The sequence below is a fragment of the Cetorhinus maximus genome, unplaced genomic scaffold (genome assembly GCF_964194155.1).
Source record: "Cetorhinus maximus unplaced genomic scaffold, sCetMax3.hap1.1 HAP1_SCAFFOLD_1626, whole genome shotgun sequence".
Lineage (NCBI taxonomy): Eukaryota > Metazoa > Chordata > Chondrichthyes > Lamniformes > Cetorhinidae > Cetorhinus > Cetorhinus maximus.
The window spans coordinates 8,057-23,273 of record NW_027597566.1 but is presented as its reverse complement, the minus strand read 5'-3'; the positions used below and the strand labels follow the sequence as shown (position 1 = coordinate 23,273).

Genomic DNA, 15,217 nt, shown 5'->3' with positions numbered 1-15,217 from the left:
TTGTGAACGGACATGTCACATCTGAATGACGTTCCATGGGAAACATTGCAGATTGATTATACAGGCTCACTACCCACAGTAACAGGAAGGGACCGGTATATCCTGGTAGTTATAGTTATGCTTACCTGGTGGATTGAATCTTTCCCTGCCTGTAAAAAATGATGCAGCCACTACAGCTAAAATCTTGTGGGAACAGATCTTTATCAGATGGGACTTTCTGAAAAGGATAGAGAGTGATATTGGTTCTCATTTCACAGCTGAATTAATGCAGCAGTTCCGTCATCTTGTGGGTGTGGAACAACATTTCCACATCACCTACCACCGAGCACTTATCAGGATAGTCGAGGGCTTCACTTTTCTATAAAAACAGCACTGAGAAAAGCTGTCATGAAGGGAGCTGATGATCTGGTCAAGGTCAACTGCCTTGCCTGGTTTGTTAATGACCATTCACTCCCCTCCTGTTCACTCCTCCAATTGCAGCCCATTTCAGCTCATGACAGGGCAGAAAATGCAGATTGTGCATCGTCTTGGGATCCCACTCCCCATTGCTACTCGACAGACTCAGGACCTGTTTCTCCAGAACCTCCAACAAACCTCAGCATCCTCCCTCAGTGGGACTACAGGCAGTGGAGAAGATGGCACTGCCCATCTCAACACCTCCAGGGAGAACAACCCTACCCGTTACATTAACTGTTCAATGGGAGATGAAGTCATGTTAAGAACCTTGTGAAAAGGGGTCGGGTCGGGATGTTAATTGGGAAGGTCCATATGATGTTCTAGATAGACTTGTGGGAAACAAATCTTATATTAGCGAAATGGAAATGAAGGATGGAGATGCAATATTTGTGTTATCATGAAGATCAGTGTGAACTGTATATAATGAAAATGTCAGATAACCAGATTGAGAATAAACGCTGTGTTTGATTTCATCCAACAGGGACAAGATGTGGATGGTCATCGTGCTCCTGGACTGTGTCCAGGCTGAATGTTCTGTTCCTGCCGTATGATCCTCCCCAAGATTGTCCTTTCTGAGCTCCAGCCAGGTGATGTTAAACACCCAGGTGGGAAAGACAAAAATCTACAACAATATGTTTAAAACAAAGCTGATTTATTTGCTATATAACCAGAATACTAAACTTCGGTTCAATTAGTAACATCAGCAGAAACAAACTCCAACTGTCAGAATGAACATAGTTGGGGGAATTAATTTCTGGCATGTTGAGTTGTAATCCGATTGGGTGTCTGGCTTATTGTGAGAGAACATCAAGCTGTCAGGGAGAGGGATGATGCTGAGGAGAGCAGGTTTCTGATGGTGCGTGTGTGTGTGTGTGTGTATGTGTATGTAAGGGAGAGACAGGCTGTGCTGAGAGTTCGGTACAGGCAGCACCAGTGCAGCCCTGAATGATCGAGAACATCTCTCTCTGCCGGAGTGAGACTCTCCGCTATGTGGATGCTGCAGGGAAGGAAGAGCGGAAGGAGACTCGCAAGGAGTCTCGGGACGGAGCAGAAGTGAGTGTGCTACCAAATTTTCAACACCAAATTATCAAGGGGAGCAAACAGGAATGAAACGCCCGTGGCGAAAAGTTGGTGATGCAGGTTGATAGAGACATTTAAAAGAGCAATAAGCAATTGGTTTCATTTCTAGAGGGTGAGCGTTGAAAAATAGAAGTTATGTTCTACCCTATATCGAGCAATGGGAGCACTGTGCACGGTTCTGGCCTCCGTATTATAAAAAAGGATATAGAGGCACCGGAGAAGATGCAAAACAAAAAAAGATTTACAAGGACGATTCCAGATCTGAGAGGTTATAACCATCAGGAAAGACTGAACAGGCTGGGGCTCTTTTCTCCAGAAAAGAGAAGGCTGAGAGGTTGACCTGATCGAGGTCCTTAAAATGTTGAAAGGGTTTCGAGCGGGTAGACGTAGAGAAGATGTGGAGGAGACCAGAACTGGGCGGTGGGGGTAGGGGTGGTTAGTGTTATCAATATCAGATAGTCATTAATAAATCCAATGGAGAATTCAGGAGAATTTACCCAGAGAGTGGGGAGAATGTGGAACTCGCTCCCATAGGGAGTGGTCGAGGTGAATAGCATTTAAGGGAAAGAGTTAGGGTGGGGGTTGTGGTAGTGAGACTAACCCGATCGCTCGTCAGAAGTGCTGGCACGGACTCAATGGGCTCAATGGTCTCCTTCAGTGCTGCACAAATTTGGTGAATGGGAGCAACATTTCTGCCAAGTTTTCTTTCTATATCCAAACTGGTTGGGATCAGTCCTGTCAACACATATTTGTACCGCCCTGTGGTAACCCACTCCCTCTCGAAGGTGCCGCACTGCCTCACTCGTGGGGAATGGGGGACAGCTCTGGAGCACCGGAAGTTTGTTTCTCAGGCAGTGGGTTCAACAACCTCGGTCGTTGGTAAGATTTTAGAGTCCATTTTTAAGGATGAGATTTCAGAATACTAGAAAGTGCATGGTAAAATAGGGCAAAGTCAGCATGGTTTCATCAAGGGGAGGTCATGCCTGACAAATCTGTTAGAATTCTTTAAGGAGGTAACGAGTAGGTTAGACAAAGGAGAGCCAATTGATGTTATCTACTTGGACTTCCAGAAGGCCTTAGACCAGGTGCCGCACAGGAAGCTGCTCAGTAAGATAAGAGCCCATGGTGTTAGAGGCAAGGTACTAGCATGGATAGAAGATTGGCTGTCTGGCAGGAGGCAGAGAGTGGGGATAAGGGAGTCTTTCTCAGAATGGCGGCCGGTGATTAGTGGAGTTCTGCAGGGGTCAGTATTTGGACCACAACTTTTCACTTTATACATTAATGATCGAGATGAAGGAACTGAGGGCATTCTGGCTAAGTTTGCAGATGATACAAAGATAGGTGGAGGGACAGGTAGTATTGAGGAGGCGGGGAGGCTGCAGAAGGAGTTGGACAGGTTAGGAGAATGGGCGAATAAGTGGCAGATGGAATACAACGTGGGGAAATGTGAGGTCATGCACTTTGGTAGGAAGAATAGAGGCATAGACTATTTTCTAAATGGGGAGAGAATTCAGCAATCTGGAGTGCAAAGGGATTTGGGAGTTCTAGTCCAGGATTCTCTTAAGGTTAACTTGCAGGTTGAATCGGTAGTTAGGAAGTCAAATGCAATGTTGGCATTTATTTCGAGAGGACTAGAATATAAAAGCAGGGATGTGCTGCTGAGGCTTTACAGGGCTCTGGTCAGACCACATTTAGAATATTGTGAGCAATTTCGGGCCCCATACCTCAGGAAGAATGTTCTGGCCCTGGAGAGGTTCCAGAGGATGTTCACGAGAACGATCCAAGGAATGAAAGGCTTAACATATGAGGAACGTTTGAGGACTCTGGGTCTATACTCGATGGAGTTTAGAAGGATGAGGGGGGATTTAATTGAAACTTGCAGAATACTGAAAGGCCTGGATAGAGTGGACATGGGGAAGATGTTTCCATTAGTAAGAGAGACTAGGACCCGAGGGCACAGCCTCAGAGTAAAGGGAAGACCTTTTAGAACAGAGATGAGGAGAAACTTCTTTAGCCAGAGAGTGGTGAATCTATGGAATTCATTGCCACAGAAGGCTGTGGAGGCCAGGTCATTGAGTGTATTTAAGACCGAGATAGATAGGTTCTTGATTGGTAAGGGGATCAAAGGTTACGGGGCAAAGGCGGGAGATTGGGGTTGAGAAACTTATCAGCCATGATTGAATGGCAGAGCAGACTCGATGGGCCGAATGGCCTAATTTCTGCTCCTATGTCTTATGGTCTTATGGTCTTATGGGTTCGGCACAGCTCCGGGGAAATCAGTACGGAGCCAGGAAAAGGCTGCTGGTGCACTCCTGCCACACCTGGTAAAGCCTGGCACCTTCACAGTCAGCTATTTGAGCTGTAAATGGTAGGGCATTGATATCGTGACACCTTCCCTACGACCATCAGGGTTTTCGCTGGAGTAAACAAGGAGAAACTGTTTCCAGTGGCAGGAGGGTCGGTGAACAGAGGGACACAGATTGAAGAGAATCGGGAAAAGAACCAGAGGGGGAGATGAGGGGGATTTTTTTTTACACGGTGATTGTTGTGATCTGGGAGGCGCTGCCTGAAAGGGCGGTGGAAGCAGATTCAACAGGAACTTTCAAAAGGGGAATTGAATAAATACTTGAAGGGGAAATGTTTTCAGGGCTATGGGGGAAAGAGCAACGTGGGGGAAGTGGAACTAATTGGATAGATCTTTCAGAGAGCCGGCACAAGCACAATGGGCTGAATGGCCTCTTCCTGCGTTGTAATATTTTATGATTCATTTCTTTCTGCCCACACACTGGATTGTGCACCCTCCACAGTCACTAACTAGCACATTTGCTTGTTTTTGTCACTGTTTTATTCTGGTTCTCTGTCATGTCCGCCTTCCTCTCCCTCTTCCGTTTTCCCTCTCCTCCTCTCCCGCTCTCCCACTCTCCCCGGTCTCTCTCTCCTTCCCTCCGACTCTCCCATTCTCCCCACTCTCCCTCTCGTTCTCTCCCGCTCTCCCACTTCCCCCGGTCTTCCTCTCCTTCTCTCCCACTCTCCCACTCCTCCTGGTCTCCCTCTCCTTCCCACCCGCTCTCCCACTCTCACCAGTCTCTCTTTCTCTCCTTCTCTCCCGCTCTCCCACTCGCTGGTCTCCCTCCCTTTCTTTCCTGCTCTCCCACTCCCTCTGGTCTTCCTCTTCTCGCCTGCTCTCCCACTCCTCCCAGTTTCTGTCTCCTTCTCTCCCGCTCTCCCACTCTCCCCAGTCTCTGTCTCCTTCTCTCCCGCTCTCCCACTCTCCCCAGTCTCTGTCTCCTTCTCTCCCACTCCTCCTAGTCTCTGTCTCCTTCCCTCCTAGTCTCCCTCTCCTTCCCTCCTACTGTCCCACTCCACCAGTCTCCCTCTCCTTCTCTCCCGCTGTCCCACTCTCCCTGTTCTCTCTCTCCTTCCCTTCCACACCTCCGGTGTCTCCTTCTCTCCCGCTCTCCCATTTTCCCTGGTCTCTCTCTCCGACTCTCCCGTTCTCCCCGGTCTCTCCTTCCCTCCCACTCTCCCACACCCCGGTCTCTCCTTCTATCCCACTCTCCCACTCCCCATGGTCGCTCTCTCCTCTCCCGCTCTCCCATTCTCTCCAATCTCTCTCTCCCGCTCTCCCGTTCTCTCTGGTCTGTCTCTCCTTCTCTCCCGCTCTCCCACTCCCCCCCAGTCTCTCTCCCACCCTTCCATTCTCCCAGGTCTCTCTCTCCTTCTCTCCTGCTCTGCCATTCTCTCCGGTTTCTCTCTCCTTCTCTCCCACTCTCCCATTCTCCCCGGTCTCTCTCTCTCCTTCTCTCCTGCTCTCCCGTTCTCTCCAGCCTCTCTCTCTCCTTCTCTTCCGCTCTCCCATTTCCCAGTTAGGGGAGGGGATGGCGTAGTGGTATTGTCGCTGGACTAGTAGTCCAGAGACCCAGGGTAATGCTCTGGGGGCCTGGGTTCGAACGGTGGTGGGTTCAGATGGTGGAATTTGAATTCAGTAAAAATCTGGAATTAAAAGTCTTACGATAACCATGAAACCATTGTTGATTGTTGTGAAAACCCACCTGGTTCACTAATGCCCCTTTAGGGAGGTCATCCTTACCTGGTCTGGCCTACATATGACCCCAGACCCACAGCAATGTAGTTGACTCCTAAATGCCCTCTGAAATGGCCGAGCTGGCACTCAGTTGTATCAAAACCGCTACAAAGTCTCGAAAAAGGAACGAAACAGGATGGGCCATATGGCATTGACATAGGCACCGGAAACGACAACAGCAATCTCAGCCCCGTCGACCCTAAGTCCTCCTTACCAACACCTGGAGGAGCCATTTAAATACTGTGGCTACAAGAGCAGGTCAAAGGCTAGGAATCCTGCGACAAGTAACTCACCTCCTGACTCCCCAAAGCATGTCCACCATCTACAAGGCACAAGTCAGGAGTGTGATGGAATAATCCCCGCTTGTCTGGATGTGTGCAGCTATGGTTCCTGTTAAAGTTGCTCAACCAAGGACAGACATGTCTCCGATGTCTCTGTCGGAGTGGAAGACACTGAACTGCCTGTGCCTAATGAGGTACCTGATGTTAATGCGGTTCCAGAGAATATGGTTACTGCAAAAGAATCGGAAGTCGTGGAGCTTCGACATTCCACACAGATCAGGAAACCATCTTAAAGACTGAATTTGTAATTTCATGACCTGTGTAAACATTGTGATGGCATGAGATAAATACAAAAGGTAGAGAAAAGTTTAAGGTTGGGGGCGGGGGCGGGGGCGGGGGTGGGGGCGGGGTGGGGGGGGGGTGGCTGCAGTAATTATAGTTCTGATAAATGTAGGACTGTAGCTTTAAGAATACTCCCGTGTTGTAAGATCACATGATCTGTATGGACCAATGAGTTAGCAGCACGGGGACCCACGAGGAGAGAATTCTTCTCTAGATATAGAGTTAGATGCACACATGTAACTGCTGCTGCCGTCTTGTAAATAAAGTTCAACGTTTCCACCAAGCAAAGCTGCCTAGAAAATCAACTCTATCACACTTTCCTTCCCGAAAGTACATCAGTGAAACAAACAGGGTATTTATGACAATTGATGGTCACCATTACTGAGACTAGCTTTCAATTCCAGATTTATTAATTGAATTTAAATTCCACCTACCACTGTGGTGGGAATTGAACCCATGTCTCCCAGAGCATTAGCCTAGGCCTCTGGCTTAGTAGTCCAAACATTAATGCTATGCCACCATCTCACCTTTTAGTGACAATCAAATATTTATAGCCCTTAGTTCTGGTCTCACCCCACACAGATAGAAAGACTTTCTCTACCCTATCGAAAAACCCCTTTCATCGTCATAATCAGGTCACCCCTCAGCTTTCTCATTTCTAGAGAAAAGAGCCCCAGCCTGTTCAGTCTTTCCCGAGAGTTATAACCTCGCGGATTTTGGCAGTGTAGGAAATGCAGAATAGATGAAGAATAGCCTTCTTCGGTGCTGTGAAGTCCTGAGATGATCGGGAAAAGGAGTTTAATTTCACTCCACCTGGCGGAAACTGCACAGCAACAGACTTAAAATGGTAGCAGACAACTTGCTTCTCTCCAGCCCTTTTGGCACCGGGTGGCGGGGCTGTGACAGGAAGAATAAAAAATAGGCATATTATCTAAATGGTGAGAGATTGCAGAGCTCTGAGATGCAAAGGGATCTGGGTGTCCTAGTGCATGAATCACAAAAGGCTAATAGCCTTTACATCAAGTAATTAGGAAGGCTAATAGAATGTTATCGTTTATTGCGAGGAGAATTGATTGTAGGGAGGTTATGCTTCAGTTCTACGGGGCACTGGTGAGACCGTATCTGGAGTACTGTGTACAGTATTGGTCACCTTATTTAAGGAAAGGTGTCAATGCGTTAGAAGCAGTTCAGAAGATGTTTACCAGGCTAATACAAAGAATGTGTGGATTGTCTTATGAGGAAAGGTTGGACAGGTTAGGCTCGTATCCACTGGAATTTAGATGAGTAAGAGGTGACTTGATTGAAACATTTAAGATCCTGAGGGGTCTTGACAGGGTGGATGTGGAGAGGATGTTTCCTCTTGTGGGAGAATCTAGAACGAGGGGTCACTGTTTAAAAATAAGGGGTCGCTCATTTAAGACAGAGATGAGGAGAACTATTTTCTCACAGAGGGTCGTGAGTCTTTGGAACTCTCTTCCTCAAAAGGCGGTAGATGCAGAGTCTTTGAATATTTCTAAGGCAGAGCTCGATAAGTTCTTCGTTAACAAGGGGTTGAAAGGTTATCGGGGGTAGGCAGGAATGTGGGGTTGAGGTTACAATCAGGTCAGCCAAGATCTTATTGAATGGCAGAACAGGCTCAAGGGGCCGAGTGGCCTACTCGTGCTCCTTATTCATAATTTGTGATGTGTCCATCTGAATTCATACACATCAGGGCTCCAGTGGGGTACAGGACACACGTGTGCCATTGTCAGTGGAGTGCCCTCTGGGCTGTACAAGGGTAATTAGACTCTTCCTCCCTCTCTTCACCACCCCCCGCCCCCACCTCCCTCCTCAGGCCTTTACCCACCACCCTCCCTCCTTCCTCCATTACTTTCCCTGGGCTCCCTAGTTTTGGGAGAAGTGGGGCCAGCGAGACCCAACGGCCAGCGAGAGGCCCTTTCATTACTCCAGGTTCTCCAGATGTGCATTGACAAGGTTCGCCCCCTCCTCCCTGCAGCTCAATAGAGAATGGGACCCTCCCATGGGAGCGGCTGTCCCGCTTGTGATCCTGGTTGGAAATGGTGGGAAACTGGGAAATATTGGTGTGCAGAGGGACCTGGGTGTCCTTGTACACGAATCACAGAAAGTCAGCATGTAGGTACAGCAAGGAACTCGAAAGGTAAATGGCATGTTCGCTTTTATTGCAAACGGATTGGCATATAAAAGTAAAGAAATCTTAAAATAATTATATAGATCTTTGGTGAGACTACACCCGAATATTGTGCACAGTTCTGGATCCCTAACCCTACCCCTAACCTCAAACCCAACCCTAACTCCCTAACCCCATCCCTAACTCTCCAACCCCATCCCAACTCCCAACTCCAGCCCTAACCGCATCCCTAACTCCCCAAACCCCACGCCTAACTCATTACCCCTAACCTAACCCCATCCCTAACTCCCTACTCCTAACCCTAACTCCTTAACCCCATCCTTAACTCCCTAACCCCATCCCTAACTCTAACTAAACTCATTCCTGGGATGAGAGGGATGTCCTGTGAGGGGAGATTGAGCAGAATGGCCCTATATTCTCTGGAGTTTAGAAGAATGAGAGGTGATCTAATTGAAATGTACAAAATTCTTCAGGGGTTTAACAGGGTCGATTCTGGGAGGCTGTTAACCCCCACCCCCTCCCCTGGCTGGGTAGTCTGGAACAATGGTGGGGGTCACAGTCTTAGGTTAAGAGGTCAGCCATTTTGGACTGAGATGAGGAGAAATTTCTTCACTCAGAGGATTGGGAATCTTTGGAATTATCTACCCCAGAGAGCTATGGATGCTCCATCATTGGGTATACTCAAGACTCAGATTGATAGATTTTTGGGCACTGAGGGTGGGAAAGTGGAGTTGAAGTAGAACATCATCCATGATCTTATTGAATGGGTGGGGCAGGCTCGAGAGGCCGAATGGCCTCCTCCTGCTCCGATTTGTCTGGTTGTTTGCTAGTTCTTGGGAGTATTGTGTACCTTTTTCCGATTGGATCAATGGATCCTCATCCTCAACCTCCCTTGGTTGTCATGGCTACAGGAGTACGCCATTTGACCTATTGAACTTACTTCCCTGCTTCACTCACCACCTATTTTGGAGCTTTTTAAAGACCATCCGGTTCATTAACAGCTCTAACCTGTTTCTTGTACACCCCTTGCAGGTATACAGCGGGTGCCATGCCAATGCTCTACAATATCCAAGCGGAGAGTCACGTTGATGATAACCATGGTTTGGATGATGTCCTTCGCAATCTGATGCCCGCTTCTTTCGGGCTAAGAAAACACCCTGGTAAGCTGTGCCCATAAAGAACCCTTCTTTCATCTTTTATTCCTCTATTGTCTCCTTCTATGATAAGGGAGCGGCATGAGAATTCTCACAGCAGTCCCAAGGATTGGGGAATTCAGTTATATGGAGAGACCAGATCAGCTGGGATTATTCTCCTTAGAGCAGAGAAGGTTCAGGGGGAGATTTAATTGAGGCATGCAAAATCATGAGAGGTTTTGACAGAGTAAATAAGGAGAAAGTGTTTCCAGTGGCAGGAGGGTCGGTAACCAGAGGACCACAGATTGAAGAGAATCGGGAAAACAACCAGAGATGGGGAGGAGGAGAATTTATACTCCACATGAGCCCACTCCCACCCCCTCTTTATCTCCCCTATCATCATTTCCTTCTATTCCTTTCTCCCTCATTTGTTTATCCAACTTCCCCATTAAATACATCGATATTATTAACCTCAACCACTCCCTGTGGGAGTGTGTTCCACATTTTCCCCACTCTCTGGGTGAAGAAGTTTCTCCTGAATTCCCCATTGGATTTACAAGTTGTTGCCCTATACTGATAGTGCTGGTATCCCACCACTGCCAACCATATTGTATTATGGTGTGCAGTGGTGTCTCAACGATGTGACCTTGAGACTTGTAGATTTAAACATGAACTCTTTATCTATTTACAGATCTCAAGTTACTGTCATGCATGGCGCTGGTTCCAGAGTGTTCTCTCTAGACTGTTCTCTCAGTCTGTTACCATGTGACTTTATACATCATACCGTGGGTGGTGCTATTCTCCAGTCCCTCTCTAACCCTTACTCTGCCGTGTACCTTTACATTACAGTGGCATGCAGGCACATACAACACTAGTGACTATCTTATATTGAGGGCCGTCTCGTTCTGGTCTCCCACCAGCCCTACCCTCCCCCACCCCACCCCAAAAATGGAAACAACTTCTCTACGTTCACCCTGTCAAAACTCTTTCATAGTTTTAAAGGCTTCTATCAGGTCACCCCTCAGCCTTCTCTTTTCTAGAGGAAAGAGTCCCAGCCTGTTCAGTCTTGCCTGATAGTTATAAGCTCGTAATTCAAGTGCCATCTTTGTGAACCTTTAGTTACACCTTCCCCAGTGCTCAATGACAGTTTTTGCAATTATGGAGACCAGGAATGTGCTCTGTCCTCTTCCAGATAAAAGGGAAGAGACCATCTGTACCATCATGAACACTTCTTTCATCTTATATTCTTCCATTGTCTCCTTCTACGTTCCCATCATCATGACGCTGTTAGTTTACGTCCAGATCTATGCCATGCTGAGACAGAGGAGGAAGCGCGTGGCAGCTAAGAGGATCAGCGTTGCCATGGAGCATGAAACCCAACCGCCCATAAAGGCCGAAAGAGTAAATAACAAGCTCAAATATTAAAATGAGGGGATGTGCGTACTGGGCGTGGTGTAAGTGACTGACCTTTAACCTCTAGACATTGCAATTAAATCCTGCCCAAGTTTGCTTTGCGTAGAGGCTGCACGGGTTCAATTCGACATGGGTTAGAGTGGCTTCGATCCATTTTGTATCAGACACGCTGTCATGATGCAGAGTTGCTTTCAACCTGCCATTTAAGGGAGGATACAGGATGACTGAGGAAGTGATGTCACCACAAGTATAGGATGTTGGTCATTTGTAAGAGGCTGCAGATTGGCAGGGATAGAGGGAAATATACATTTAACCCCATGTAGTACCTGCCCTGGGAGTGTTTGATGGGGACAGTGTAGAGTGAGCTTTACTCTGTATCTAACCCCGTGCTGTACCTGTCCTGGGAGTGTTTGGTGGGGACAGTGTGGAGGGAGCTTTACTCTGTATCTAACCCCGTGCTGTACCTGTCCTGGGAGTGTTTGAAGGGGACAGTATCTTGCTTTATTATTTAAAAAACATGCTTTTTAGAGTGAAATTTCCTTGTGCAATATTACTGTACGTTTCACACAATCATATTCCACCTGAAACATTCACTCCCTCCACCACCGACGCACAGTGGCAGCACAGAGTACCATCTACAAGACGCACTGCAGCAACTCACCAAGCCTCCTTAGACCGTACCTCCCAAACCCATGACCATGACCATCTAGAAGGACAAGGGTAGCAGATAGATGGGAACACCACCACCTGGAGGTTCCTCACCAAGTCACTCACTATCCTGACTTAGAAATACATCGGCTGTTCCTTCACTGTCACTGGGTCAAAATCCTGGAGCTCCCTCCCTAGCAGCAATGGGTGTACCTATACCACATGGACTGCAACGGTTCAAGAAGGCAGCTTACCCCCACCTTCTCAAGGGGCAATTAGGGATGGGCAACAAATGCTGGCCCAGCCGGCGAAGCCCACATCCCATGAACGAGTAATGTTTTTAAAATGCAGTACTTAAGTCAGTAATTTTGAAAGGATTTTTGCCCTATTTAATGGATAATCTCTCAATTCAAGTTGTAAACAATGGGATTTCTTTATGGCCAACATGAAGTATTTGTATCCATGTTCGTGCCTACACTGTTGCCAGGGTCGATAATTCCATTTTTTGTTTTATTTAGTTTCAGAATAAGTGCACACACCCGGAAGATGTCAAACTTTGCACTTTAATGGTCCAATCAAACGGGAGCACCAGTATGAGTAAAAAGAAATTGGTGAGGCCTCATCTGGAGACATCAGAATCCTCGGAGCTGATTGACAAATTCCCAGTTCAATTTGAGTGGCCGAAATTCCCACTTGTCACTAAGGTCACCAATCATTCCAAAGGTCATTGATCAACTCTCTTCCCATTCGCTGCCATCGCACAGAATCTCAATGGACCCAAACCTCTTCCCACTCACTCCCATTGTACACAATCCCAATGGAACAAGCCCCTTCTCCTTCAGTCCTATTGCGCAGAATGTCAATAGATGGATCCATTACCATCGCACAGAACCCCAATTCCTTTCACTTCCATGGGGAGATTGGAGAAGTTGGGATTGTTCTCCTTAGAGCAGAGAATGTTAAAAGAGAGATTTAATCGAGATGGGTGAAATCATGAGGGGTTCGGATAGAGTAAATAAGGAGAAACTGATTCCTGTGTCAGGAGGGTCGGTAACCAGAGGGACACAGATTGAAGAGAATCAGTGAAAGAAAGAGGGGGAGATGAAGAGATTTTTTTTTTCTTTTTGCACAGTGAGTTTCTGTGATCTGGAAGGCACTGCCTGAAAGGGCGGTGGAAGCAGATTCAGTAGGAACTTTCAAAAGGGGAACTGGATAAATAGTTGAAGGGGAAAAATTTGCTGGGCTGTTAGGCTAAGAGCGGGCGGAAGTGTGGGACTAATTGGAAAGCTCTTTCAAAGAGCCAGCAAAGGTTCGATGGGCTTAATGGCCTTCTCCTGTGCAGTATGATTCTGTGAACAAGTTGACTGCCCACACCCCATGTACAAAATGGTGACTTGGAGACAAGGGCCCTTTGTCATTCCCTTCCTTGTCCTCTCCTGTGATTTGTGTGTGCTCTGGTCTGTGCTATTGGCTGTTGGTAACACCCATTTTCTCTTCTTTTTGGCATCCTAGACACTGGTGCGAGAAGCAATCCCTTACTCCGAAGAATCTGAGAGAGCCCGCTTTGTGGGGCCTCCAGAGAGGTCAAGGCCAATAGGAACTCCGCTGCCTTTCCAGCTCGGGACCACTTCCAGATCGTGCCTGATGGCTGCTAAATGGAAGGCCCCTTCCCCCATCGAGGTATCCGCGGACCCCGAGTGCGATGGCCAAGCAAGGTTCTTCAGGCGGAGCGCTTTTGTGGTGTGGATGGTGTCAGATGAGAAACAGGTGCCAGTGGCCAAATCAGCAGCGAAAGCAAACTGTCCCACCAGAGGGAGAAGAAAGCAACAAATGTTGGTGGTTGTCTTAGGTGAGTCGAGAACAAACTAGAACAATAGACTATGTTCCACCGAGTCACAATGCTCTAGAACAATAGCCCAAGATCCACCGTCTCGGTGGTCTAGAACAATTGGTTAGGTGCTGTTGTGTCACAATGATCGAGAATAGGCAAACGTCTACCGGTTCTTACAATGGTCTAGAACAACAGACCGAGTTCTATGTAGTTACAACTATCTAGAACAATAGACGAGGTTCCATTGTGTCTCAATGATTTCGACGAACAGGATACATTCCTTGGATCTTGCAATGATCTTGGACTGTAGGCTAAATTACATGCTCTTTAACTGTGGACTAACTTCCATAGTCTTGAAATGATCTAGAAAAATAGGCAAAGTTTCGTTGTGGCACAGTGATCTAGAACCATAGGTTAAGTTGCATTGTAGCACAATGATTTAGATCAACAGTCCAAGTTCATGGGTTTTGTTGTGATCTAGAACAATAGGCTGCGTTCCACCAGACCGCAAAGTTCTAGAGCAATAGGCCAAGCTGCACGGAAATGTAATTATCTAGATTAATTGGCTGTGTATAGTGTTACCATACTCCCAGTAGATTAGTCTGAGTCCTATAGTGTCACAATGATCTAGAACAATAGGCTAAGTTGTATGAAATCGCTATGTTCTAGGATTGGATTCTATACTGATGATACCAAATTTGTAAGCTTGTGTGCCAGAGATGTAATGTGAATTTTAGCAAAGAACTAACAACTATAAGTAATTAATGGATGCCCTGTTGCCATATGGTTGAGGAGTTGAGTGGGGTAGGAACCCTTTCGCGAGTCACTGTGTTGCGATGACAAATGGCCCACACGTGCATTGACGACTCTTTTCCTTTCTCTCTCTCTCTCTCTGTCGGATTGGCAGGCGTCTTCATCATCTGCTGGCTGCCGTTTTTCATTACTCACATCCTGAACGTCCACTGCCAGAGGTGCTACACCCCGCCGGCGCTCTACAGCGCCTGCGCCTGGCTGGGTTACGTCATCAATCCCATCATCTACACGACCTTCAACGTGGCGTTCCGCAAAGCCTTCATGAAGACCTTGCATTGCTGACTCTGGAACAGGGACTGACTCTGGAACAGGGACTGCTGAAGCACAGTCGCTGGCAACTGAGAGCCAAGCGGACCAGACCATGAAACTTTCAACTGATGTCTCCACATGAGAGACACAGGCTTTTAAGGATCCCAGACTATAAACACCTTGTCTCTGCTGTCTTCACCACACCATAACAGGAAGCCAGAATGATCCCTTCCTGCCAAAGATGGAGGAACATGAGTGCACCACACACTGGCACCTTCTGAACACGACAAGAAAAGGATGAGTGCTCACAACACAATGTTAAGTAGTTTACATACAGTCTCTCTACACCTAAACACCTTCCATCGCCACCTACTCTGAGTTTAGTTGTTGTGTTCCTTACTGAAGTTCCCACTTCCTCGCACCCAAGCTAGTATCCTCAGAATGAAATGCAACCCTTGATCATTGTGCCACCACGAAATGTAACGTATGGGTCATGTGGAGATGAGCAGAGAGGCATTGGGCCAAACCTAAAGGTGGCAGGTCCCTTATTTTGTTCATTCATGGCTGGCATTTATTGCCCCTCCCTCATTTCCCCTTGAGAAGATGATGGGGATTTGCCTTCTTGAATTCCACTGAGTGGCTTGCTGGGCCATTGCAGAGGGCAGCTAGGAGTCAACCACATTGCTGTGGTTCTGGAATCTCATGCAGGCCAGACCGGGTCAGGATGACAGATTTCCT

The 15,217-nt window shown here is 47.3% G+C and overlaps 1 protein-coding gene across 1 annotated transcript; it reads left to right on the top strand.

The window, feature by feature from the left end:
* Positions 1-1,401: 1,401 nt before the first annotated feature.
* Positions 1,402-14,512, top strand: LOC144676468 (D(2) dopamine receptor B-like). The gene is made up of 7 exons (XM_078536883.1): positions 1,402-1,509; positions 3,802-3,860; positions 9,425-9,552; positions 10,718-10,926; positions 12,105-12,197; positions 13,099-13,435; positions 14,325-14,512. The coding sequence occupies exons 1-7, from the start codon at positions 1,402-1,404 to the stop codon at positions 14,510-14,512; spliced, it is 1,122 nt and encodes a 373-aa protein (XP_078393009.1).
* The last annotated feature ends 705 nt before the right edge of the window (positions 14,513-15,217 follow it).

Excerpts from the sequence above, each read along its gene's own strand:
- LOC144676468 (XM_078536883.1), top strand. The coding sequence starts at position 1,402 with ATGATCGAGAACATCTCTCTCTGCCGGAGTGAGACTCTCCGCTATGTG. Across the intron at positions 1,510-3,801 it reads AGTCTCGGGACGGAGCAGAA|CTCCGGGGAAATCAGTACGG; the intron begins GTGAGTGTGCTA and ends GGTTCGGCACAG. Across the intron at positions 9,553-10,717 it reads CGGGCTAAGAAAACACCCTG|ATAAAAGGGAAGAGACCATC; the intron begins GTAAGCTGTGCC and ends GTCCTCTTCCAG.